At 47.3% G+C, this 25,997-nt stretch overlaps 3 protein-coding genes and 1 long non-coding RNA gene across 9 annotated transcripts in view; 2 read left to right on the top strand and 2 right to left on the bottom strand.

The window, feature by feature from the left end:
* The first annotated feature begins 247 nt into the window (after positions 1 to 247).
* ola1 (Obg-like ATPase 1) lies at positions 248 to 3,162 on the top strand. The gene is made up of 11 exons (XM_061300471.1): positions 248 to 385; positions 671 to 768; positions 834 to 977; positions 1,090 to 1,217; positions 1,480 to 1,655; positions 1,727 to 1,807; positions 1,896 to 1,993; positions 2,104 to 2,244; positions 2,386 to 2,482; positions 2,653 to 2,775; positions 2,908 to 3,162. The coding sequence occupies exons 2-11, from the start codon at positions 671 to 673 to the stop codon at positions 3,007 to 3,009; spliced, it is 1,188 nt and encodes a 395-aa protein (XP_061156455.1). The 5' UTR covers positions 248 to 385; the 3' UTR covers positions 3,010 to 3,162.
* A 634-nt stretch (positions 3,163 to 3,796) lies between these two features.
* Positions 3,797 to 9,639, top strand: LOC133168801 (transcription factor Sp3-like). Of its 3 annotated transcripts, none has more exons than XM_061300431.1 (8): positions 3,797 to 4,331; positions 5,566 to 5,781; positions 5,971 to 6,525; positions 6,667 to 6,870; positions 6,965 to 7,172; positions 7,300 to 7,492; positions 7,625 to 7,821; positions 7,945 to 9,639. In XM_061300431.1, the coding sequence occupies exons 1-8, from the start codon at positions 4,278 to 4,280 to the stop codon at positions 8,199 to 8,201; spliced, it is 1,884 nt and encodes a 627-aa protein (XP_061156415.1). In that variant the 5' UTR covers positions 3,797 to 4,277; the 3' UTR covers positions 8,202 to 9,639. The 3 variants fall into 3 exon arrangements, with proteins under 3 accessions (XP_061156415.1, XP_061156416.1, XP_061156417.1); XM_061300432.1 differs by having other exon boundaries at positions 3,798 to 3,957; XM_061300433.1 differs by lacking the exon at positions 3,797 to 4,331 and adding an exon at positions 4,575 to 4,925.
* Positions 9,640 to 11,388: 1,749 nt separating this feature from the next.
* Positions 11,389 to 21,703, bottom strand: uggt1 (UDP-glucose glycoprotein glucosyltransferase 1). 3 transcript variants are annotated; one of them, XM_061300369.1, is made up of 39 exons: positions 21,627 to 21,703; positions 20,785 to 20,926; positions 20,620 to 20,696; positions 20,373 to 20,506; positions 20,185 to 20,297; positions 19,943 to 20,117; positions 19,774 to 19,870; positions 19,633 to 19,711; positions 19,459 to 19,559; positions 19,101 to 19,200; positions 18,951 to 19,011; positions 18,075 to 18,166; positions 17,771 to 17,921; positions 17,576 to 17,695; positions 17,426 to 17,511; positions 17,222 to 17,357; positions 17,011 to 17,142; positions 16,767 to 16,931; positions 16,356 to 16,476; positions 16,178 to 16,276; positions 15,981 to 16,078; positions 15,657 to 15,863; positions 15,443 to 15,574; positions 15,247 to 15,377; positions 15,037 to 15,132; positions 14,867 to 14,969; positions 14,700 to 14,779; positions 14,414 to 14,603; positions 14,182 to 14,340; positions 14,022 to 14,107; positions 13,851 to 13,935; positions 13,673 to 13,764; positions 13,358 to 13,547; positions 13,100 to 13,282; positions 12,834 to 12,994; positions 12,649 to 12,763; positions 12,465 to 12,581; positions 12,170 to 12,323; positions 11,389 to 12,072 (listed from the first exon to the last, which is right to left on the bottom strand). In XM_061300369.1, the coding sequence occupies exons 1-39, from the start codon at positions 21,655 to 21,657 to the stop codon at positions 12,053 to 12,055; spliced, it is 4,611 nt and encodes a 1,536-aa protein (XP_061156353.1). In that variant the 5' UTR covers positions 21,658 to 21,703; the 3' UTR covers positions 11,389 to 12,052. The 3 variants fall into 3 exon arrangements, with proteins under 3 accessions (XP_061156353.1, XP_061156354.1, XP_061156355.1); XM_061300370.1 differs by having other exon boundaries at positions 15,981 to 16,075; XM_061300371.1 differs by lacking the exon at positions 21,627 to 21,703 and adding an exon at positions 21,088 to 21,362.
* A 1,403-nt stretch (positions 21,704 to 23,106) lies between these two features.
* LOC133168864 (uncharacterized) overlaps positions 23,107 to 25,997 on the bottom strand; it is a 31,437-nt gene continuing 28,546 nt past the window's right edge. For both annotated transcript variants that reach the window (XR_009718320.1, XR_009718321.1), the window contains 2 exons: positions 23,938 to 24,018; positions 23,107 to 23,720 (listed from right to left, as the gene is read on the bottom strand). This is a non-coding gene — a long non-coding RNA (uncharacterized LOC133168864). The remainder of the gene's footprint in view (positions 23,721 to 23,937; positions 24,019 to 25,997) is intronic.

The raw sequence follows: 25,997 nt of genomic DNA, 5'->3' as shown, positions 1-25,997 counted from the left end.
ATATAAGATTGTGTAATTAAAATGGGGTCGGAGCGTCGCGCAGCTCTGACGTAGCCGCACCAATCTGGCACCAACCAATCGAGGCGAAGACTATTCATTTTTGTATAATGTAAATTTAAATTTTGTGTTTATGCAGTCAAGAGAATATGGGATGGTGAAAGTGCTTCTACACCAGTGTTTTTATACTTCGGTATTTTATTTTTACTCCGGGATGAAAATGTTACGCGTCGCTGTGACGTATGCTCTCACACTGACCAATCGGAAGACTTGCTTGCCAAAACACTTCCGCTCAGCTCTCGCTGCAGCCCGTGCTGTCTTTCCCAGCCGAGTGGTCCGTGTGAGCGGCAATCGCTGAAGTGTACGGCACGTAGAAACCAAAATAAAGGTACACATGAAAATCGTTTTCACACTAAAACTCAAAACCTAAGGTCTAAGTTAAATGTCTCCGTGGAGAGTCGGTCAGCGACTTCCTCGGACATATTCAGGTGTGGTTCATATTAGCCGCCTGCTAACCCTAGCATAAATCGGGTTTGAATGAAGCTCCACGTTTTTACCTCCAGCTAGCCTAAAGCTACAAAGCCTACAAAGTGTCTGTAGGAGCTCTAAAAGTAGTGATATTCCTCAGGAGAATGTATCGTGGCCGAATGGTAACTTGACGCCACTCTTGCAGATGGCTCCAAAGAAGGGAGACGCACCTAAGCCACCCCCGTTGATTGGACGCTTCGGGACGTCGCTTAAAATCGGAATTGTGGGACTGCCAAACGTCGGGTTGGTACAATTTAATACACGATGCTTTTTTTTTTAAGGCAGATTTTGAGATGAAGTGTTTGCAGGAAATCCACGTTTTTCAACGTGTTGACCAAGAGCCAAGCAGCAGCGGAGAACTTCCCCTTCTGCACTATCGACCCCAACGAGAGCAGAGTGCCAGTACCCGATGAACGCTTCGATTTTCTCTGCCAATATCATAAACCAGTCAGGTGTGACTATGTGATTGTATACAGCAAGGATAGTGACTGAGCTATAGTTTATGTTCTAGTGAGTAAGTGAAGTTCGACCGCCTGTGACACGCTTCTACCATCTCCTCCCCAGTAAGGTTCCTGCTTTCCTCAATGTGGTGGACATCGCCGGCCTGGTGAAGGGCGCACACTCGGGACAAGGGTTGGGGAACGCTTTCCTCTCTCACATTAGCGCCTGTGATGCCATCTTCCACATGACACGTGAGTTACTTGTCTGCTTGTGTGTGTGTGTCTCAGTGTGTCAGTGCCTGAGCCAAGAACTTGAGTGAAGCGCACAGGTGCAGCCCAGAGTGCTGAACCCAAACGAGTCCCAGAGCCATAATGTTCTTATTACTGCTAAGTATTAGATAGAAACCAGATGAATATAAGAGAAATGGCTGACAGAACTAAATTATGGCTAAAATAAGTTTTTAACCCGGATTTAAAAGCATTCGCACTTGGGTTAACTTCACCGTTTCTCCAGGTGCCTTTGACGATGAGGACATCGTCCACGTGGAGGGCAACGTGGACCCGGTGCGAGACATGGAGATCATCCACGAGGAGCTGCGGCTCAAAGATGAGGAGATGATCGAGCCCATTCTGGACAAGCTGGAGAAGACGGCTGTCCGAGGCAACGATAAGAAGCTTAAACCCGAATACGTATGACTTGTGTTGTCATCGGCCTTACGGATGGAAGCGAGGTAACGGATGAGCGCCTCCTCTTTATTCAGGACATCATGGTGAAGGTGAAGAACTGGGTGGTGGATGAGAAGAAACACGTGCGATTCTGCCGAGACTGGAATGACAAAGAGGTCCGGCGCTTTAGCTCATTTAGTGGCTCTGCGTTCTTGCGTGGGGGGGGGTGGCGCTCTCTTGAGTGGAAATGTGCTCATGTTGCAGATTGAGGTTTTGAACAAGTACTTGTTCCTCACATCCAAACCCATGATCTACCTGGTCAACCTCTCCGAGAAGGATTACATCCGCAAAAAGAACAAGTGGTATGTGTCTCGTATTTTTGTGTGGATCGTTTTTGTCTTTTTTTGGGGGGTTTGTTTTGGTTCAGGTGTGTGTTGTCATGTTGAAAGTAGCATCTCTTCTCTTCTCTGAGGTTGGCTAAAATCAAGGAGTGGGTGGATGTTCACGACCCGGGCTCCATGGTGATCCCCCTCAGCGGAGCGTTGGAGTCCAAACTATTTGACATGGAGCCAGAGGACCAGACGAAATACTGCGAGGAGCAAAAGACGCAGAGGTGGTCCAAACTGTCTCCTTAGTTTTGTCTGTCAATTTTATACATGAGCTTTCTAAAAACAATTTTGCTAAAATGAAAAATCCCCAAACTATTCTAACCTTGGTCATGACACATCATGTCGTTGTCGTGGTCTCCTTCTAGTGTCCTGACCAAAATAATTAAGACAGGCTACGCGGCACTACAGCTGGAGTACTTCTTCACTGCGGGACCGGACGAGGTGCGAGCGTGGACTGTCCGGGTAAGTGTGTTCTTCAGCGTTGTCACCACAAAGTGAGTGAAACGATTCATTCTGATCCTTGGAGACAATTTGCCTGGAAAACCAGTTTGTTTTTTTTAATTCCCAGGGTGAAGTCGGTTCAGGTTATTATGGAAATGAAGGTCACTGTTTTTATCATTGCAACCCAACAGAAAGGCAGCAAAGCTCCACAGGCGGCCGGAAAGATCCACACGGACTTCGAGAAGGGCTTCATCATGGCCGAGGTGATGAAATATACCGACTTCAAAGAGGAGGGCACCGAAAATGCAGTCAAGGTACGGCATATCTGGAGTCACAAAGTGTCAATCATCAGAGAGGAAATGTTTGCAGTTTTGGTCCACAAGAAGTTATTTAATAAAAAGCGTCATTGTTGTCTTGTATATTGCATTTTCATCTGCCCAATTTAGGCTGCAGGCAAATACAGACAACAGGGTCGAAACTACGTGGTGGAGGACGGTGACATCATCTTCTTTAAGTTCAACACACCCAATGCGCCCAAGAAGAAATAGGAATGTCAATAATCATTTTAAAGAAGAGAATGCCATCCACACTTTTTATTTGACCATACACAGAATGCCTTCGATCCGCTACGCAATCATGTGGACTGTCAATGTTGCCCCAAAAATCTCCGCCTGGTCATCAATAAAATGTGACAAAACCCACTCATGATTTTATATTTTTTTGACGTTTCTAACTTTGTGGAGATTTTTTTGCAGGTCAATCCCAGGAAACTACAGCAAGGGTTTTATTTAACAATAAAACATGACAACATAATGAATAACTGTTTATATATATATATATATATATATATATATATAGTAGAACTTTGAGCAGCTGAGTGTGTGTCCAGTCAATTAATAATAATCGTGCTGTTCTCATTTTCATCACTATTCCTTCGGCTCGTGGCGTTTGCGTGTCATTTTCAGTTTAGCTATCAAATATTTAATTATGAGGCACAAAAAATGATCAATTGGATGGGGTATTGGTCAGAAAATATCATTTAATTCTGCTAGTTGTTTTTTGAAAGGTGATCATAATAATATACACGCATATAATACAAGTTTTTAAAATATAGTTAAAGGTAAAAACTTTCCCGTGCTTTCTTTCTCCAACTCAACTAAACCGGAAACACACGTACTTTAAAAACGATTGACATTCAGGTCAGCCAATCAGGCTACGAACTACTGGCACCTTCAGCCAATGGCTGCAAAGAAGAAAGGTGGGACGTCCTGTAATACGATGCAAATTGCATAGGCGACCTCGCTAAGTCCCGCCCCTTTGTGTTTCCCGCACCGTCAATCAAAATAGAAAAAAAAATCGCCCCTTATTCACCGATCAACCCAACTAGCTCGTCTATGATAAAATGATCATGTTTGGAGTTTAGCAGCTTTTAATTACATCCCCACACGGGATGTAAACTATAAAAACAGTTAGCGCATCGACGTGCTACCCGGGCGGTGAGTTTTATTGACGGAAGCTACGTCTCTTTTAAACCTTTTTTTTTTTTTTTGCTCGGCGGCTAACTAGCTCGGCTATGGTGAGCTAGCAGCCGAGCTAGCAGGCTAGCGACGGAGTTGTAAACAGCCGCTCTCCTTGTCCCGGTGGCCCGTCGCGTCCCTGCAAAGTTGACGGGAATTTCGGCTTGGTGGGGGAGAGGGGAAAGTTTTTTTTTTTAGCGGGGGTAGGACCAAGCAAGAGTAGCGAGGGGGGGGGGATGCTTTGCGGGGCTTTCAAGGCCCGACGGGAGTTGAAGATTACCGAGTGAAACAAGGGAGAAATGGCGTCCGCGGACGTGGACAGCAGTCAAAGCGACTTTCTTCAGGAACCGCAGGTAAACTCGCCACATTAGGTCCCCCTTGTTTTCCTTCCTCTCGAGTGGCTTTCGGCGTTGTGTTTAGCGAGCGTGGAAGTTCACACGTTTTGAAATTTTGATGCCATTGGGGGGTGGGGAAGGGTGGAGGAGGGTGAAACGCCGTAGTACACTTCCTGTGTTCCCCCCACTCTCTACAGCGGCCACCCACTTCTTAAGCCCGTTAAAACCCGCCCATAGTGGGGAGGACGTTGCGAGACCGTCGCTCCGTACGGGGACAGTCGCTCGGTGCGCTCTCCGCGACGCAAAGGGCGGGTGTAGGCGCGCCACCGACGGCGTAATGTCGCTCCGCTTCGGCGTCCATAATCAAAAACAGTAGCGTTCATTTCTCGCCCATCCCCCACTCGCCTGCTAGCCTCCATGATGTGAGCTAGCGGCGCTCTTGCATATTTTTCGCCTTGAAAACTCTTGCAATGCTGTCATCCACTCCGATTTGCGGTCAGTTTGACCCATTTCTTTAGGGCAGCATGGTGCGCTGGTGGTTTGCACGCGCGCCTCTCAGCTCAGTGGGTTCGAATCTATGCTGGCCAGCTAGCTACCAGTAGGCCTTCGTAGGTATGTGTTTGTACAATGTCAAAGAAAGATGAACTGATATGCACGAGACAGCAATATCAGCCAGATCTTTCAAAAACAATTCCAGTGATCTTATTTCCCCAAATACTAAATGCTATGTAATGACTCCTTTAAATTGCATCATTTTCTGGACAATTGTCTTCATGCAAAGAGAATAGGGCTCGAGTTTTGAAGTGTGATCCTTTGTTCAGGGTTTCTGTAGATCCCTAAACATCTTTAAAGCATTGAGAGCACTTTTTGTCATTATTTGTGGAGTGACATTGCACAATCCCAAAAGGAAACAAAACAATGACATGCTATTAGTTGGAAGTGAAACATGTTATGTGACTTATTTGTTAGGCCACTAGTGCGACACGGTGAACCAGATTGTGCTTGCCGTGTTCTCACTGTGCTTGTGTGTGTTTTCTTCTGCCACTCTGGCTTCTTGACACATTCCCAGAACATGCATGTTGCTTCACTTATTTTGTAAAAGAAGACCGGCATACAATGGAAAAATATATTCAGATGGACGGGCCTTTCCTTTATACACCAACCCGAATGTGTGTGTGATTTGAAATGTGATGATCTGCTTACCGCTTGCTAATCTGCTAAAGCTTAATGGGCCCATTCTCCACCTCCGCAGACGACGACAGACATGTCTGCCATTCAGCTGTCGGGATCAGACCGCTGGGAGGTGTTAACGCCCGTCTCGTCCGCAAAGGATGATCCCAACGGCGGGATCGCTACATCCAACGGGCAGTACGTGCTTCCCCTCGGGAGTCTCCCGAGCCAGCCTATCTATGTCACTGCGCCGGGGAACGAGGCGGCGGCCAATGGCGTGTCGGGCATTCAATATCAAGTGAGATGAAGTTGTCATCTGAGTTGTTGATCTAATAATTCAATTATGATTATAATATGATTATAATATGATTTTGCTTTTCCGATTCATTTTGGGTTCATGGTTTGTGATAATGATTCAAACCATTGTTATCGATCAGTGATTGTCAAAGTGTGGCCCAGTCTGATGATGGGAAAATGTACATTTCAGGTCATCCCCCAGATCCAAAATGCGGACGGGACACTGACGAGCTTCCAGACGCAAGGCTTGGATGACGGCACGGGGCAAATCCAGCTCCTCCAAGACGGCAGCCAAGGTGGCATCGGAATCAGCTGCGCGGCAGCGACCACCACGGACCTCCTGACACAGGCGGGGCAAGCGCAGTCCATCCAGGGTCTTCCGCTGGCCGGGGGCTCGGCGTACCCAGTGGGGCTGCCCGGCAACATCACCTTCGTGCCCATCAACAGCGTGGACCTGGAGTCGCTGGGCCTGACGGCGGCGCAGACGGTGCCCATCGCCACGGGCGTGACGCCGGAGGGCCAGCTGATCATGAGCGGACAGACCCTGGAGAACGCCGGGCAGGACGGCAAACTGACGAGCGACGGACACCAGCAGCTCTACGCGCCCGCCTCGGATGCCCCCTCGCAGCTCCCCGCCACCATCGACGGGACGGGCGTGCTGACCCAGGCCACGGCTGTGTCCGCTGGCGTGTCGGACCATACGTCCACTTCGGAGAACTTTAATTCCCACTTGCAGCAGATCCAGGTCAGGGTGCAGATATTTTTGTTTGAATGCTCTCATTTTTGTCTCATGTTAGAACTAATTTTGACAACCCAATCATTCCACCTTCCTACCGAACCCAGCCTAAACTTCTTCATCTTCTTTCCTCTGACCGGTGTTGCTCAGGTGTCGTCCTCCAGCGCCGCCACTCTCTCGCAGCCCATCCTCCAACTGTCGGGCGACGGTCAGGCCCAGGTGACAGGGGGCCAGGACCTGAACGCGGCGGCCAATCAGACACTTCAGAGCGTCCAGCTGGTCAACCCGGGGACCTTCCTCATCCAGGCCCAGACGGTCAGCCCCACCGGGCAGATCCAGTGGCAGACCTTCCAGGTGGGGTGGGGTTGGCTGGGGTGGGCCGGCGTGACGGGGACGTCAAGACAAAGTTGTTGGGAGAAGATATGGAGGTGTGTGTTGTTGTTTTTAGGTGCAGGGTGTTCAGTCGCTTCAGGGGCTCCAGCTGCCGCAGGGGCAGGGCCAGGCGCAGCAGCTGACGTTGGCCCCCGTGCAGACGCTCCCGCTGGGCCAGGCGGGCCAGGTCAGCTTGCCCAACCTCCAGACGGTGACCGTCAACTCGCTGACGCAAAGCGGCGTTCAGTTCCCGCAGCAGGGCGACGACACCAACAGCCCGGCTGGTACGACGCTAAGTCCGAATGTTTGTTTGAAAAACATGGCGTAAGCCTTGGCGTTTGAGTTTGCACGTCGAGAACCACGGCTTGCCTTCTCCCTCAGTGCGCGTCTCCTCCCTTTGTGTCGAGGCAGGCATCCAAATCAAGGAGGAGCCCGACTCCGAGGATTGGCACCTGAGCGGCGACTCCACGCTCAACCCCAGCGACCTGAACAACCTGCGCGTGCAGATGACCATCGACGACGACGCCGACGCCGCCAGCGGCGAGGGCAAGCGTCTGCGGCGGGTGGCCTGCACCTGCCCCAACTGTAAAGAGTCGGGAGGAAGGTGAGCAACAGCGCTATCGTCTGAAACGACTCGTTCTCCAATCGGGCGGGGAACGTCGGATGGTGTCGCTCAAGCAACGCCGCAGTTAGGCGTGCCCGAGTTGTGTCATTTAAACGCGTCCCACTCGCGCAGAGGCTCCGGCCTCGGCAAGAAGAAGCTGCACATCTGCCACATCGTGGGCTGCAGCAAAGTGTACGGCAAGACGTCGCACTTGCGCGCCCACCTGCGTTGGCACAGCGGCGAGCGGCCCTTCGTGTGCAACTGGATGTACTGCGGCAAGAGGTTCACCAGGAGTGACGAGCTGCAAAGACACAGAAGGACGCACACGGGTAACGGAGCTTTTTCTCTTTTTTTTTCCTGCAGCTTGCAACTTGTAGCTATTCATTGTACCACCACAACTGTACATTTAAATCCAACTAAGCTAATATTGCCAACTTGCATGTCTGTCCCAGGCGAGAAGAAGTTTGTGTGCGGCGAGTGCTCCAAGCGGTTCATGCGCAGCGACCACCTGGCCAAGCACATAAAGACTCACCAGAATAAGAAAGGCGGCGCGCCCGCCTCGTCGTCATCGCCCTTGCCCGCGGACACCCTCATCACAGCCGACGGCACCACGCTCATCCTGCAGTCGACCGGCGCCCACAACCTGGTGGCCAATCAGGAGATCCCGCTGCAGTTGGTCACGGTGGCGCCCGGCGAGGTGATGGAATGAGGCCGAGACGGACAGGTGAGAGAGAGAGAGAGAGAGAGAGAACTGCTCTATCGCAAGGACAGCCTCTCCGATCTCCCATCTGATTTGGGTTCTTTTGTTTTATTGTTTTTTTACATATGAATATAAATATATATGACAAATATATATATTTTAAGTAAGAGTTATTCAGACTTTGTTTTTGCAGTCTTTTTATAGGCCAGCGGAAGCATTCAAAATGGTTGCTATGTACACACACACACGCACGCACACACTCACACACGTTCTACACAATGAAATGCCTTATTTTGTATCATAGTCGTGTATAAAATGCTGGAGGTGCATGTGTGTGTTTTTTATTTTTTTGTTTATTGAATACAAAGATTCGCCGTGGAAAGATTCCCCGACAAGTTTGGGAAGTGCGCTTACAGTACAGTTGATTTATTCAGCAGCCATATTTCCCGACAAAACGTCCGATGCAGAAGTTCACTCGTTTTTTTTTTTTTCCCTCACCGTTTGAGTTTTTCGATCATCACAACGTCACAAGAGCAAAGGTCGGTTCCTGAACGAGATGGGCACTTCCGCTCATCTCGGAAACGGTTTAGGTTGGCGCAGATCTTTGTAAAAACACAACAGCTCACTTGTTTTTCTCACCTTTCAATTATGCACTAAATTAAAAACGTTTTCCAGAGAGGCTTATGTCATGATACCACGTCATGCCGTTTCCTGGACAAGATCTGGGCGTGGTTTTGTGAATGCTAGGCTAACACTAAGTGAGCTTCCAAAAATAGCTGACGAAATATGCAGCTTCTTTGAGCGCCCAGAATTGAATGTTTCTCACAATGCTTTTGCTTTGTTTCTCTGAAAATTTGTCATCGTTTTTTTTTGTGACCTTTGTGTTTTTGAGCTTTTTTGTGTTTCATCAGTCCAATGAAAAACATGCATCTCCAAACCTTCATTTTAATATGGAAAACAGCCAAACTTTCCAGATGAAAGGAAAAAAAATCATAAGGATGTGGAGTTGGAGTTTTTTGTGCGTACAGTAACACTTGTGGGAAAATTCACATTTGTTTGTTGAAATTTCGGGCAAACAGATGCAACAAATCTTAGCGGCAAACATTCCAGTCCAGATGTGAGGTGAGATTCAATTCTTGCAATAAAACATGTGTGGCCACGTGAACTTGAAAGTTAACAAAACAAAATCAAAACAATCATGTGAATTTTGTTGTATTATTGTTTCCTCCATGTATAATTCTCATGTTTGTCCGCATGTTTGTAGCACTCATTTAAGTGTATTATCATGTTTATAGAAGCCATCAATTAGTCGACACAATTTGTTTCAATATATCGAAACCTTATTTTAAAATGATTTTCTTTTTATTAAGAGTTGGTGTAAAAATTGAATGTTACCTTTTTTTGTAAAACCTTTTTTTCAAACGATCACAATAAAGTCTGAAACATTCTTTCACAGTGTCTGAGCATCTGTTAAAAAACCGTGGCTCAGTGGTAGAGTGGTTACATCTCTCGATATAATACAATATATCATAATATAGCCATGCTGCGGGGCAAAATACACATCCACGTAATCCACTGAACCGAAACCCTCCAATTTGAGTGTTAACAAGGTTTATGAATCGCTCTGTCGCCCCCTCGTGGTAAAGGTTTGAAACATGCTTAAGACCATTAATATCAATATAAAATGACTATATACTAATATATATAAAACAAATATATTTTTAAGTGTAATATTTGAATATTACTGGTTAAATATATTACTATATAATAATATTAATTACTATAATGTATAAATATAAAACTCCTTTTTAGAGCTTGACACCTGTGACCTTTGACCCTGATATTTCCCTAATAAAGTGGCCTATTATTAGGTACACTTGAAAATGGCGCTGTACCTAATGGAGTGCTATTCCTGGGGGGGCGCGTGTGACCCTGGGGAACAGGCTTTTTTTTTGGCAGTACTAGAATAAAGTGTAATTGCGCGTTTACTACAGCAGGGGGCAGTGGCGCTCTCATTGTTACTTCTGTCACGTTTGCGACAGTGCAACATTTTACGACTTACAAGACAAGTTAGGATAGTCACGGTGGGGAGGGGGGGCGCGAATAGTTTTCTTCTTGCTAGGGGGGGGCGTAACAGAAAATAATTGAGAAGCACTGGGTTAAATAAAGGTTAACCTAAAAAAAAAAAAAAAAAAAAAAAAAAAAGTGAACCCTGAACTTTGAACCCGCGGTGACCCCGCGGTGACCCCGTGGTGACCGCGGTGACCCCGCGGTGACCCCGCGGTGACCCCGTGGTGACCCCTGGGTGACCTTTCAACCCGGAACTTTCAACTCTAGTTAAAACTCGAAAATGTGCACATGACCCCGTGAACTTTGAACCGACCTTTGACCCCTGGGTGAACTTTGAACCGTAAACTTTGACCTTTGACCCCTAGCTAATTACGTTTTTTTTTTTTTTTTTTAAACCGGCATAGCAGAACGATCCATGGTCTTCAGATGCCGCGCTGTCGCCATCTCCTGGTCAGTTAGTGAAATGCTTTTGCTGATGTTTTTTTTTCTCTCAATTAAAACAAATCAATTAGCCAGTTGGTTTTCTTACCAGCGCGCCCCACTACTTGAGAAGCACTGCATTAGGTACACCGCCATTTTCAAGTGTACCTAATATCAGGCCACTTTATTAGGGAAGTATCTTGGTCAAAGGTCACAAGTATCAAGCGCTAGTCCTCGGGCCGCGTTCCAACATGTTTTCCAAAGTTACCCTCGTTAAAAACACCTGCGTGAAAAGTTTTAGCCACTTTCATGTTCTGCAGGAGCTAAAACTTGTATATTAGTGTATACCTGATATTACTGGTTTAAGCATGTGCTTCACACCTTTGCCACGAGAGGGCGACAGAGCAATTCAAAACCCCCGCTGACCCTCAAATTGGAGTGTTTCGGTTCAGTGCCTTAGGTGGATGTGTATTTTTGCCCCACAGCATGGCTATATTATATATTTTATGACATGAGATTGAATATTACATTAATAGTAGTATAATATAGTATAATTATATAATAATTGTAGTATAATACTACATTACATGTATGCATGATTCTCTCTCCATCCCTCCATCATACCAACCTGTAATAAAAGCGAGTTACATTTGTTTTGTGTAACTTTCAGAGAAAAACATTCGAAACAAAAAGAATACCAAACATCTAAAGGTCAACTAATTTATGCCTTTTTGTTTTATTAAACAAAAATATGACAACAAAAACACAGGAAATATTCCACTAATTTATTGCCCTCTGCGCCGGCACTCAAGAAAAGTCTTCATTCCCCAAGTCGGTGACAAAAATGCAGTTTAAAAAAAGGTAAGAAGTTCTTGCCACACCACAGTGCGTGTGTGGCCGCCATTGAAAACAAAGTTGTCAAGCATGGACATCATAGAGACCACAAAAATGGAATTTGATAGACTATCTTTCACAAATAACATTTCTCACACATACTCTCACAAATTGGAGCCCATCCCAGTTGATTGGGAAAGAGGCAGGGGTCCACCCTGGCCCGGTTGCCAGCCGATCGCAGGGAACATTTAGAGGAAACAATCACTATTGCCAATTGTGTTCAGTGTTGAATGAAACTAACATGCATTTGCTGGAGAAAATCACCAAAGCTCAAAGTCCTCCAGGTACTCTGGCAAACTCCCCACAGGAGGCCAAAAACCCTAAAGGAACCTAGAAGCTCAAAAATGTGAGGCTGCGGTGCCATGAAACAAAACATGGCTTGATTCTGGAAGTAGCCGGCTATCTTGTGGACAGTCGTTCTGTGCACTCTTGAAACAGAGCTGGCTTTAGCGTCCGTCCTGATAAGATATGCGTCCTTACAGCTCCGTGTGTTCGTCTGAAAGAAGCAAACGTTCAAGAGACCAATGTTGAAGTTTGAGGTTGTATGTGTGTGTTTGTGCATGGTTAGTGGGTGTCAATGAGTAATGTTGTACCTGTGCCGGACAATTCTGATGTGGTAGTTCTCTGTGTCACTTCCTGTTGGACGCGCATCTGCAGCCGTTTGACCTCCTGGTCGTAGTCGCTCCACTCGGTCACGATCCGCACGGCCGCCTGAAGCTTGGGCTCCTTCGTCATTGGGTTGTTGCACTACAAAAACAAGCAGAAGCAAATCGATTTTTCTTTTTTTTAATATCTTTTCAATTTTACTTTCACTTATTTGATTTGTTTTTGTTAATTAGGAGAACTTTGGTGTTGGTGTGCATAGTATTTGTTGTGCATGTTTTTTACCAAGTCTATAGTTTTGGCCTTTTTCTTGGAGGCGTTGTCGCACCACGTCTCACACCACAACCACTCCTGAGGCAGAGACTTGATGGGCACTTGGTGGATCATGTTGTTTGGAAGATCCTTTCAGGAAGAAGAAGAAGAAAAGTCATTCAAAAGAGTTGAGTGCAACTTGAAGCTGTGCATCTACCTGGTCCAGGTTGGACAGACTGTTGGGGTCCTGGCTGAGGCCTTGATACTGACCACGTAGTCGATCCCCTGCTGCGATCTTCCTGAACTTCTTCAGGTCCACAACGTAGAGGGCGCTGGAGGGAACACAGCACATGAGGGCAAATCACCAACCATTTTTTTTTTTTTTTTTTTTGTCTCATGTACCTGATGTGGTACTTGCGTCCTGCCAAATGACTGGCCCAGTATCCGGACTTCCAGAATCGATAACCGTCCATCTCCCGTCTGCTCTCGCAGAAAGGCGTGTAGCCGTACGGCGCCCCTTCCAGATCAAAGTCCCGCAGCTCCTTCAGGTCAGTACGCACGATCTAAATGCCCACAAGAACAACAAAGTATACACAGGAGGGTGAGCAAAAGAAAAGTAACATTTAGCAAAAAAATGTTTGTCATAGAAATTTGTTTGTTTCATGGACCTGGTCAGCATCCACAAAGAGGATCTTGTCAACAGCGAGCGGGAACAGGACATCCAGGAAGAGGATCTTGTAGCCCCAGATGATTCTCTGCTTCTCCGTCTGCTGGTGAAGCCAGCGGGGCCACTTGTACTGCACCAGCTCGTACTGGAAGCCGTACTTCTTGGCCATGTGGGGGATGAACTCCTACGGGACGGCAAAGACAAGCTTTCAAGCATAGCGTGTGATATTATAGGCGGCTAGCGATGGACAAGGCCTCACCTTGAAGGTTGGCGACAGGTAGTTCTTGAGGAACCAGAACTTGACGGGCGTCTTGGTGTTCTTCAGGACCGACAGCATCATGATCCTGAGGAAGCGCTCGTACAGGTGACCCGAGGCCACAGAGAAGATGTTGATGACATCCTCTTTATCTTGCTTGGCCTCCTCTGTCTTCTTGCCGCCCGTGAAGCCTCTGTGGGGGGGACGAGAAGGCTTTCAAGGTCGAGAAGTTTTTTTTTTTTTTTTTTTTTTATATATATATAACAAAAACAGATATTTTAAATTACTATTACTTTTCTTCAAAAGGTTTGAGGTTACCTAGTCAGAGACTTCCAGAAGCCGGTGTCGTTCTCCTCGGCGCTGCTATCGCTTAGCAGCTCCTCGTTGAACTTATCTGCTTTCTTCTGGACCTGATGGACACACACGGGTGCATGCGTGGGTAAGATGTCGGCAGAAGAAACCACGCCGGCAAAGTTAACGTGACACACCAACTCACCTTGACCTTAATGATTCGGCTCTTGAAGTTATTCAAAACCACAATGATGTCGTCAGAGTCTGTCGGAGAGTCCGTCCCGTCGTGACTGCAATGGGGAAACACTTTTACTCATGAGTATTGGGTCCAAAAATGACGATGCCAAAAGAATTCCTGCCCAAGTGTGATTGTCACCTATAAATCTTATAGATTTCATCAGATCTGCCTTTCCTCAGCTTCAGGTTCCAGGCACCTGGATTGGCCTTGAGTTGGAAATAACCCTGCGGAACACATTTCACCACGTTGACGGCCAAGTCAAAGCATTTCTGACAATGTCCGACGGGAAGCAGCGTACAAGGTTCGCCATGACGATGGTGTCCACAATGACGGGCTCGGAGGCGGTGCCCAGCGTGAACTGGAGGCCGCGCGGCGGCTGGCCCGAGCTGACGTCGAAACAGTGACCCTCCAGGAGAAGGTGCTCCAGCTCGTACTGCGCCGCTACAACGTTCTCCACCTGCCAAATTGAGAGACAATCGTCAAATAAGCAGATTAAAAAAAAAATCGCACCATCATAGCATGAAGGTTACCTCCTCTAAGTAGATGTTGTCCAAGTCGTAACGCGTGCGCACGGACTCCACCATCCAGCTCTCCGGAGTGTTGAGATTCAGTGTGAAAAGCGGCGACTGGGGCATGTCCAGGAACTGCGCCATCGGGCCGGGAGAGAAGCTGCCGTCCGCCTGGAACGCCACCTCAGCTTCCAGCACATAGCGGTAAAAACTAGAGAGGAGGCGGGGAAATTAATTAGCCTCAAATATGAACGGGCACAATTTCCTAAAATGCTAACGTTACGCTACAAACATGAATCCTAGGTACCTCTTGAGAGGCATGTCAGAAAGTTTGGACTGGCAGTTCATGAAGACGCGCAGGTTGACGTTGACGAGCTGCTTCAGAACCTGAAGGCAAACCACAGCGTCAAAGAGTCACGGACAGGGGACGAGTGGAAGATGAAGTCAGTTAAGTCTAAGCGCGCATGGACTTACCATCAGGAAAGGAGCCAGTTTCTGAGTATCCCGCGTCACAGGATCTACCACGGCGATGACGTCAAAGTATACGTCTCCCTCCTTGGGGCGGATCTTCACAGCACTGCCGATAAGCGCAAAGTTATCAATTCGCTCGCGTTTGCTTGCGTTTTCGGGTCACAAGGTCACACCTGTGGCGGTCGTCGGCAAAGCTATACTCGATGCGCGCCTCCCCTTTGGGCTGAGATGAGAGCAGAGCGTCCACCTTCATCACCAGGTCGCTGGCCCTGGCAGAAACAAGGGGCACCATTTTTATAAAGACTATAAATATGGCCGTGACCTCGGTGTACCAACGAGACACGAAGCTAAGAAGAGTGTTAAATTTTTTTATTTTTTTTTACCTGTCCTCCTCGATGCCAAACTGCTGCACTTTGCTTTTGATGCGCTGGCCCGAGGTTTTGAGGATGATGCTCTCCAGCAGGAGGAAGTCATCCTGGTTGAAAACCTCCTCCACCTCCAGTGGCCCGATAATCTGCGGCGGGAAGAAGGGAAAGCGTAAAGTGAGGAACAAAGCCAGCAAAGAAAATAAGAACTCACTCGTCCGTTGCTGATGACGGCTCGCTGGCCCTTCTTTAGCTTGAGGACGTCTCGGCAGTAGACGGCATGGGAAAGCAGGAAGTCAAATTTGTGACTATCATATGCACTCTTGAACAATGACAAGTCCATCCCCTGATGGAAAAAAACAAACATGAAACAACTCTTAATTTTTGCCACAACATGAACAGAGACGGAGAAGCGAGATGAACCTCACCCCAACAGCGAACTCCGTAATGTCGGTTCCTTTGTGCAGCGCCGCGGCCGTGTCCTCTTTGGCCATTTTGGTGATAAAGTTCTTGGCGTTGTTGGCGGACTGAGTCTGCATGGCGGCCCAGATGGCACGCGTCACGCGGCTCGACTCGACCGACAGCTCGGCCGACGGGTTGCTGATCATGCCGAGGCGTACGTTGTTGCTCGTTTTCTGTCGGTGACAAGAAACGTCAAAATGGTTGCGCTTTTCTCTTTTACATGAACTATCAAACCAGCTAAAGAAAGCATAATCGAGCAAAAATGGGATAAACAAAAAAAATGCCGTCACCATGTGTCTGATGGCATCATAGAGGAGGCGGCGTCCCGAAGGCATGTCGAAGTCTCCCACTACCCAGAAGGTCACTGGCCGAATGTAGCCATCTTCTGCTGAGCGAGAAAAATAAAGTTTCACGCTGGGTTGATGTGCTATCGTGCGTTTAGCTCACAAGTGAAGGCCTCAAAGAAGTCCCGTTTTAAAGTGCTGACCTTTCTTGGTCATGTAATTGATGCTGTTGGCCACGGCGGTGCTCTTCTCCCGCATGTTCAGTGTGGAGAAGCGAGCGTAATCGTCCACAAAATGGTTGTCTAAGGAAAAAAAAGGGATGGGGGTTGGATAAGAGGCTCCCTTATGACACTTTAGGGCTGTTATCGAAAATGGACCGACTGGTGTCGGAGAGGTCCAGGTAGGTTCTGGTGGTGGACAGCACTCGGGAGTTGATGCGAGGGACGACGTTGGGCTGGTTCATGATGAAGTCCACCACGTCGTGATCGCTGGCCAGCTCGCCCTACGAATGAACGTCGCTTATGATGAATAAAAAAAAATAAAAAAAAGACCCATTCCCTTCGATTGTAATGGTTTCCAAATGAGAAAACTAATTGTTTTCTTCCTTTTGTTGTCAGCCAATCAGCAGCGTGCGCCCTCCCTCGACTGTTAGCTCAGCATTCGATCTCATTAGTTTAGCGCAAGTCAGCACAGCGGAGATTAAAACAAGTCATTAGCAAAGAGCGCAAATCAGTGGATTCCAGTGGGTGTGGAAGAGCGAGTATCAAATCCTCATTTGCGGATCCAACTGACCAAGTAGACGGCCCTCTGGTAGAAAGAAGTGGTCTCCAGGATCTTCTGCATGGTGACCGTCTCCAGTTCGTCCGGCTCCAGGTGCTCGCGCGGAAACGGTATTCCGTTGTACATGACCACCGGCAGTGGGCCCACTCCGGTTTGCTCATAGTAGGCCCGTCCTTCCTGAAAATGTGCACACGCGACAATTCCAGCGAACGTCCGAGCGACCCGGATTTGAGCGGGATAAAACGGGCCGCCTCACCTTTCTGTTATTGTCGTAGGTGGAGTCGGCTCCCAGGACGCTGCTGACCTCCACGTAGGGGAACCTCTTCTCCAGAACTTTAATCACATTGCTGACCGTCAGTCGCCCTCCAGGAGGGACATGGTTGAACATCTTAAGGAGAGAAAAAAAAAGATGAGGTGACGAGGACAACAAAGCTGTGGCGTATCGCACGTCGGCGGCTTGGACTCACTGAGACGACTGCGTCGAAAGCGCTGTGGCTGTCCACCTCGTCGTTGATGTAGTTGTAAGCGCGCAGCAGGGCCACGCCCGCGTCCTCCATTCCGTTGATGTTGTCTTCGTCCGACACCACAAACACAAGGCCGATCCTACAAAACACATAGGTGAGTTTCTTATTTGGACGGCATCAGCATTCACCAAAGATGCCAGGTGCTACCTGAGCGGGATGTTGTTGGAATAGAACATCTCTGCGACACTTAGCAGCTCCACGGCGCTCTCCCGAGTCGGATCCAGAATGATCACCTACACACAAACGCACAAAATAATGTGAAAGTGTTCTGGCTTGGTTTGAGGGGTGGCGTCCTACCAGATTGTGGAAGTTCTTGCGGATCTGCCTGATCACTCCGGGGAATGTGGGCCTGAGCAACTCCTGAACATTATAAGGCCACGCGCTGTACTTGTGGTCTATCTCCAAGTTGTTAATCCACTAAAACACACACACAACACAACATGATGATCTGAAATGATGAACATGATTGGAGGGGTTGACGCTTCCTCTCACGCTAATGGCAGGGCTGCGGATGTCGACGGCGTAGTCGGAGTCTGTCGGCTGCACGTTGAGCTTGAGGATGTCGTGGATGTAGGGGGTGTCGATGAGCAGCGAGCGAAGACCGTCCATTACTTGCGCCTCGCTGCGCAGCACCTCAAACACACTAGGACCAAACACAAAACAGCTCAGACTATGCGCGAGTTCAACATATTTGTATGCAACACTAAAAATGACAAATAATGCCAGAAAATAAAAAGAATAAATCACAGCAGGAGCAAACAGCTGGTTGGTTTGCTAAATACTCAAGTGCGAGTACCTGAAAATGTCTTGGGAGTCCAGATCAATGTGTAGGCCGTTGATGAACAAGGCAGAGTCGCCTGGGTGCAGCCCCAGTGTTCCTTTGAAGAACTGAAAGAAGACAAATAAATCCCAAATTCATACTAAACTCATGGTTTTGTTTTGTTTTGTTTGTTATGCCAGTGGTTGTCAAATACTTTACACCAAGTACCACCGATAAAAAAACACCTCCGAGTATCACCATCAGTAGTTAGTCGAAGTGATTTTGAGTACAACTAGAGGAAGCCATTCCCCAGTTTCTAACCCCTAACCCTCTCTTACACTATTAACTGGTCGACACCAACAAGCCCTGTCAGCTTTGCGCAAGAGTCCAGTAGTTGAGCAATTCCAAGCCCGAGTTAAACAAGCCAACTATTGCCTGCGTGACATTGCAGGAAGTCGCTGCCTGGCGCCCGTTCAATCTCATTAGGGAGAGACAAAGATGTTAGTTTAATCAAACTTGGGAGCGCCGCAATTACAACAGGACGCCGAGGAAATAAATATTGTGCATCTCGCTCAAACAGACAGAGAAAATGTCACGCGGGTGCATTCGTCCACACTTTAAGTAATATTAAAAAAAAAAAAAAAAAAAGTAGTCCTCATTTTGAGATATTTCCCCTTGGACCCTAAAGACGAGGAGGTGGTTTGAGGGCTCTGTGCAATATTGGTTTGTGGTACTTATCCATTTTTTTTTCCACTTTCGCAATTTTTTTTATCTGTTGCGTTTAAAGACAAAAGTCAATTATAAAACGGCAGCAGCACAATGAAAAGCGATTCAATTCACGCTATTGAAAATATGGCCTCCACAGCTTTCAAACGGCCAGCGACATAGCTGAGAAGCTCAAGCGGTCGCTACCTTCTGGTTTTCGCCAATCTCTTTGCGTATCTCGGCGCTGACCACTGTTTTGGTGATGGACCTACAAGGGGGGTGGGGTGGGGGGTGGGGGATGGACATATTTTAATGAGTGGAACTTCATCACGCAGGTGCTTCTATGTGTGTGTTTACCTGGCCTTGTTGGGGAAGTTCTGACTGAGGTCCTTCATAACATTAAGGGCTTCGGCTGCTGGGGCACCCAGGATGCGGGCAGCTGTCTGGAAACTCAAGTCTGTAGAACAGGAGGTGCAAATTGTTTTGATTGAATCAGCATTTTGCTGCATTTCACGATAATTGTCCTTGTGTCAAAATTGCAAGTGGCAGATATAATGCCAGCAGGTGTTAAACTGTAAGCCGAGGATGTGTTTCATCCTTGCCGACTGTTCGGAGTCTCTTACTTGGTGTTAGATTGCCCTTTTCAAATTCATTTCTTTGTCTAAAATTGTAAATGGCTGCATTTCAAAAGATTCAAAATCATTTTGAAACTCACCTTGCATTTCCCAGACTTTGAGTGGTGCCATTTCATTGGTGCTTTCCACTAAATGCTTCCTCAGCTCCTTCAGCTGTTCTTTCAATTCTGGGTATACTGTCCTGGAGATACACAATGCCCCTCTGATAACGTGTTCTTATTCTGTGGTGAGGAAATAAAGTGTGCTCGGCTTACTTGAGTTGGCCAAAAAGGAATCCCTGGACCTCATCCACCGGATCGTTCTCTCTGATCATCGTGGCGTTCCCCTCCGCCCCTAAAACCGCAATCAATTAATTAAATCACATCAAGTGTGGTTTTGTGTGCGTGCATGTCTACCTTGGACTTGTGTGTCATCCTTTGCCTTGTACTCTTGGTTTTTGATGGCCAACTCCACTCCATATCCGGAGAGAGAGACCCTCTTTGCGCTTGGATTCTACCAGGAAAAAGGATCCGTGAAGGACGATTCGTGATGTTTTAAAAAGGACAAACTGAACGTAACACTTACAGCAACATAATGACGGAGCACGTAAGTGGCCAGGCCTTCGCCGACTTTGTCCACGACGGCCAGGTGAAGTTCCCGGAATTGCGCTTTCCCCAACTCGGCGTACAGGATGACGACGGGAGCGTCCGACTTTGATCCGGGATATTTATGGTCGCCTTTAAAAAGATAAGGCTTGGGCCTGGGAGGGTGGCAGAGAGGTCAATTATTATCGGGAGTCTTGGTGACTTGTTTCTATTTGTCGCTACCTTTCTGACGCCGTTTTCAAGAGTGCTTTCAAGGTGTCGGGATCGCACGTTTTCTCTCCGTGGACGCTAAAAAAGGCTGAACAGCCGGCAGGAGGAGGCTCATTGGACGCAATCTAGAGGCGGCACGGCGGGATCATTAAACGCCAGATAAAAAAAACAATCACAACAAAAAGTTAAATTGACAATACCTGCTGGAAGGAGTGCACTGTTGCCGAGTAGGCTCTGAGGGACAGGGCGAACTTGAGCATGTTGACTTGGACAGAGCTGAGCAAGGCGCTTGCTGTCTGCACTATCGCCTCGTAATAGGCTTGGTCTGTGTTGGCTGGAGAGCGAGAAGCAAACGAGGCATTGGAATCAGAATCAATCAAATAAATCCATTTTTATCCATTAAAGGGTGCAGCCATTTTGACAGAAATTGCAAACATCACCGCTCACCATCATGGTCCTCGATGTTCTGACTGGCTTCAACAAAGTCCCAAAATTTATCCTGGCTCTCCTCTGCCAGGAACTCACTGAAGACGATGACGCAAAAGAAATTTGCCATTGCGCTTTGGGAAATGTTTAAATGGACATTTTAAGCAGTGTTTGTTAATTCCCTACCTGGCCTCCAGGAGCAGAGGCGTGTCAGCCCACTTAGTGGCGAGGGTGGTGGTGACGGCCTTGGAGTCTGCCCCGCCACCAGACGCTGCGGCGAGCGGCGACAATAGTAAGATCCACAGAAGCCACATCGTCCAGCCTGCACCTGGCAGCAGGCATTAGAAGAAACATTAGGGCATAATAGAGGAGATAGGAACGTAATAATTAACTGTAGAAATTAGGACTGAACAATGAATCGAATTCAACTAGATATTGGACATATTAGTAGAAGGGCATTTACAACCACAATATGTTTTTTGATTCCACCTTCCTGGTGTATGCATGTTCTCCCCATGCTTGCGTAGGTTTGCTCCAGCCTCCTCCCACATTGCAATAACAGGCAACTTAGGTCCCTTAAAGACTCATTGACACCATTTAGTGTGCCTACATTTCCTGGAACGGGAAGATGAGTGCACCAGCAGTTTCGCTTGTAAACAGAAAGACGCTAGGGCTTCTGACCAATAGGAACGCTCAGCGTGGCCGCTTCGTCCAATGACCGTAAAGTTTGCACGTTTTGTCACTGCTTAGATAGGCCAGAGCTGTCACATTATTAGTGTGAATATGTTGACAGACGCCACAATCAAACACTCAGTGAATACGAACTACAGACGTCTATGCTGTGGTTAAAGGGAAAATCAATGGCGGCGAGCTCACAGCGGCTAGCTGCAGAAGCTAGCGCTATCAGCTAACAGTAAAGCATCGTTTGTAAAGGTCTCGTCAGCACGCAGCGAAATTAAGAACATTTCCATTAAAACCCGCAGGCAGGCAACGTTTTGAAAGCAAAAGAAAGGTCTTGTTTTCCTCACCGAAGCCGGCTTCGGAGCTTCCTGGAATCATGATTTGCCGGAGAGTAGGTGGGGTCTTTATCAGAGGACAGTTTAGGTAGCCAATACATTAGCCTGATCAAAAATGAGGTGGGTGCACCCTGCCGTAAAAAAAAAAAAAAAAAAAAAAAAAAGAAAAAAGACAAAAATAAAGTAGCGAATCACAACCATGAGTCCTAATACCCGTCTCTCAAAATTACACAAGCGTACATATTTTAATTCAGGTATTTTTTTTAAGGTTTGAGGTCCGTCCGCCAGTTCACTTAAATGTACCTATCTTTGTATTATTCTCATCATCATCATCATCATCATAATAATAATAATACATCATGTCTCTTTGCGTTTTTCTTTTCCATTTCCTTGCTCTGCGTCTTAAATGAAATTGAACAAGAGATCCTCTGGAGGGAGCGGTTCCAGCCTGTGATTCAACATTTTGTGAAAAGCGGCGGACATTAATTATCCTGACGGCGTTGACCTTCACTTTTAAAGTGCATGTGCAGCCACCTTCTTTACACACAAAACAATCTGATGGATCCGCATTCACGGGCTGGCTGCTGTGTCCCCACAAGTCAGTTAGCACAAGTGTAATTAAGCAGGATGTAGCTCTGACTCTGACTGTCATTGTCAACAAGGTGACATCCTCACATGAATAACAGAGATGGCTGTCATCATTCAAATAGTGCACTTTGGGGGTCGGTGGGTCGTCTACTGCTCCTGCTGCCCTTACGGGCACGTCAGCCATTTTAGAGGTTGAAAGCCTCAACGGGGGACCCGCCAACGACCTCAATTAAAGTCCCATTAATATGAAGGCGTCACGTCGTTTCGCGCCAGTTCTCACTAATTAAAAAAATGTACCGGACTGTTTAATGGGGGTCATCTTGGGGTCCACCTGTCGTGAAACTGCAAACACCAGACAAATCGTAAAAAAAAGGGGAAATAAGCTAGTGGGAAAGGACTTGTGATTGGCGGAAGTATTCATATATTGTGTTCATATCTAGCTAATTTAGGAGTAAGTCATTCAATGTTATTGGCAGAGGGCCCTAAAATCAAATATTGCACGGGGGTCCCATGGAGGCATGCATCGGCCGCGGGATGCAAGTTTGTCTTTTATCCGTCCTTCATCAGCAGAACAGATGACCTCGTCATATTCAAGCGCTAATGGCATTTTCTTTCTTTCTTTTATTTTTTACAGGGTAACATAAATCTCAGCGCTCTCGGGCCGGTTCACGTGCTCTATAAATAAGCAGCGCATCGAGTTAGCAAGGCTCCGTGAGACCCCTGAGCGCCGTTAGCATGTGTCGCGCTACATCAATTCCCTGACATCATTGACAGCCATTACTCCGTAATTAGTCTGCCGAGACAAAGACGACCTGACGGCGATGAACCACTTCTGTCACTCGCGACACAGCCGCCGCCATGCTCCCGGCTAAGAATGGCTGCCGTCAAAGACGGAATTGTATCTTTGGAAAATGCCAGCATCAACAAAGCAAATGCAGGAAAAAAAAAACATTCCATTTTAGTTCGTCCTGAAATCACAAATCAGCTTGCTCCATTGAAGTTAGAAAGGGGGTCTCAAACTTTTTACACGGACTGACTGGCTCTGGAAATGTCAGCCAAGCCATAAACTTTGGACTACTGACACCTACAGCGTGAGAACCCAATGTTTGTAGGTGACAACAAACGTGCTAATCATTGTCCTGCAACAGTGATGATCTCAGACATTCTATACTCCACTCACACACACACACACACACACACACGCACAGATGTTTTAAAATGCTGAAAGAAATCCATTCGGCAAAAAGAGGACGCCTTTAATGCCGTCGCCCGCCCTTGCCATCTCCATCCAAGCGCTTGGATACACCCAGAGGGATGATGATGATTATTATTATTACCCTTCTCCTTGCTGTAGCTCGGGGTCACCTTCTTTGTGCTCCACCAGTGAGGGGATTGCTGGTTTGAACTTGCCAGGGGGCACCCAGGGGCCCTGTGAGCCCCTCCAGTGATGAATGGAGCTGACTGTCTGCTACGTTTATGGAGTGTCTTCTTCATTTGCAGAAGGTTTCCACTTTTACCCTGGAAAATATTTCATCGGGAAAATATTTGACGCAATTCTTGAAAATACGGAGCTTTCCCAAAATAAATAAATAAAATACATAAATAAATAAATACATTTCCAAGTAACATAAAAAGAGAGATGTGCTCTAACCTTAACCTTGCTTATGGCAAGATAATGCCAAGGTGTGTGTCTGTGTCTGTGTGTGTGCATAAAAGGCCAAGAGGATAGTCTAACCTTGGCAAAGAATACTTTGGACAGGAGCCAGCTTGGGGTTCACCTTAATCCCCCTCAGCCTCGTATATCCTTCAGCAGATCCTGTAGAGGCGGCGGAACATTTCATTTTTATGAGCCGATCATACTTCTGATAAATTTCCACCATTACACCCCCCAAAAAAAGAGGAGTCACAAAGGGACTAGATAAAAAAGTGACGGTAATACCATATGACCTGTCGGGGGCACTGTTGAGCTTCTTTTGCAGTGTGCTTACATTGCACTCATCACTTAACATTTTTTTACTGTTTGAACCAAACAGCCAATTAAAATCTGTATTTCACACGATGAAAGTGTTATCTGTGCCTGAACCTCAGCCACATCGGCGCTGCCGACGTCCCCTTCATTTTCACACTGTCGTCTGTGATGCCTGAGTGATGTTTTTAATATCGTTCCAAAATAACCTTCAAATGCAAACTTGCATTTGACAAACGAACAAAGTCATTTCGAATTAAATATTTATCGAGGCAAGTCTCTGAGAGACGTAACGGACGGATAAAAGTGCCACAGGTTGCAGACCCCTTGCACTCCGACGTGCTGCCTCATCCGTCCTAAAGTCGTAGCTTTAAATATGACGCCGGCATCAGCTTTGATAATATCGACCACCGTGCATTATTAACACGCTCGAATCAGCTCTGACAAATGTCTTTCACTGTACAGAAGGGGGGGGGGGGGGGTACAAAAGATGTAGGCAGAGCGAGGCTTTCTTTCCAAACAGGCAATTTTCCTTTTGCCTTCACCCTTTCCCTGACCTCTTCCTCTAACCTCCACCCCGTCCAACAGCACAGACAAAGAGCCCATATTTCATACATTCCATCATCGCTGCTGACGTGATGGCCATCGGGACCGCCGTCAGCCGTGACCGTGCGCCCGGCCGGCCAAGTCGTCAAGACGGGCCTACGGGGAGGCGGGGGGGAGATGGAAGTATAGCAGCCAGGCAAGGCTGTGATCATTCCTAACAGCCATCGCCGCTAACCGCTCACGGGGCTTTATGGGCTCGCTTGCCATCAGTGATTCACACGCGGCGTACAGCCATGGAGACGGCGGCGGTCGAGGGACAGATTCATGGCCTCACACACTCACACACACACAATCCAATATACACGTGCAAATCCGCAGTAGAAGATTTGATTCGCTACAGCGGAGGTGGAAAAAGTACTCACGCTGTACTTGAGTCTTTTAAAATCAGAAAAACATCAGACGTTATATATTTATTGTCGGCATTAAGGGACGAAAAAATAGCCGTTAAAATAAATGATCATGATTTTATGTGGGATATCTGCATCAGGACAAAAACAAGTACAAGGGAAAAACCAAACTTTGTAACTCAAATCATCTTTCCCCATTGAAATGAATGGAAACACCATTAATCTGTCGCAGCCAAATAGTCACAGAGGGATAATTGTGCACGAATAACATCCCGCCGCAAGTCCGACTGCACATTTCGGTTGCCAAGGTAACCTCACGGTGACTTTAAGTCCCCATTAGAAAGAGTCGGGAAGGTATAAATAAAATCACATCTAACAAAATCTCCCTTAACCTTTCCCAAGACACCCACGTCATTCCTCTCCCCTTCCATCTGTTATTGAAATCTACCTGACCCTCTTCACCTTTCACCAAATATTCCCTCCATCTCCAGCCTTCTTTTTTTTCTCCTCTCCTCCGTAATCCCTCGCCTTTCTCCCGGTGACTTTTTCCCCTCCCGTCTTCTCCATCTTTCGCCGGAGGATGGACCTTTGCCGTCCATCAACTGTGACATTTTATCCTCCGCCATTTCCTTCTCTTGCCCCCCCCCCCCCCCCCCCCCCCCGAAAATGTGCACATTTGCCAACTCACCATCCAAAATGCCAAACCGTACTGACTCTCACGCCTGGGCGTGAGAAATACCTCACCCCCTGGCTCATTTTGCATCTTCCGAGAGCCGAGTTGTTTTGTTTTATTTATTCATCCGTGATTGGCTTGTCAATTTCAACCCGAGGAAAGTGCACTTCGGTGTCGCCGCCGACCGCTCGCCTCGCCCGACG

Source organism: Syngnathus typhle, linkage group LG16, assembly GCF_033458585.1.
Source record: "Syngnathus typhle isolate RoL2023-S1 ecotype Sweden linkage group LG16, RoL_Styp_1.0, whole genome shotgun sequence".
Lineage (NCBI taxonomy): Eukaryota > Metazoa > Chordata > Actinopteri > Syngnathiformes > Syngnathidae > Syngnathus > Syngnathus typhle.
Note: the sequence above shows the minus strand (reverse complement) of the source record. Positions and strands in the feature narration are given on the sequence as shown.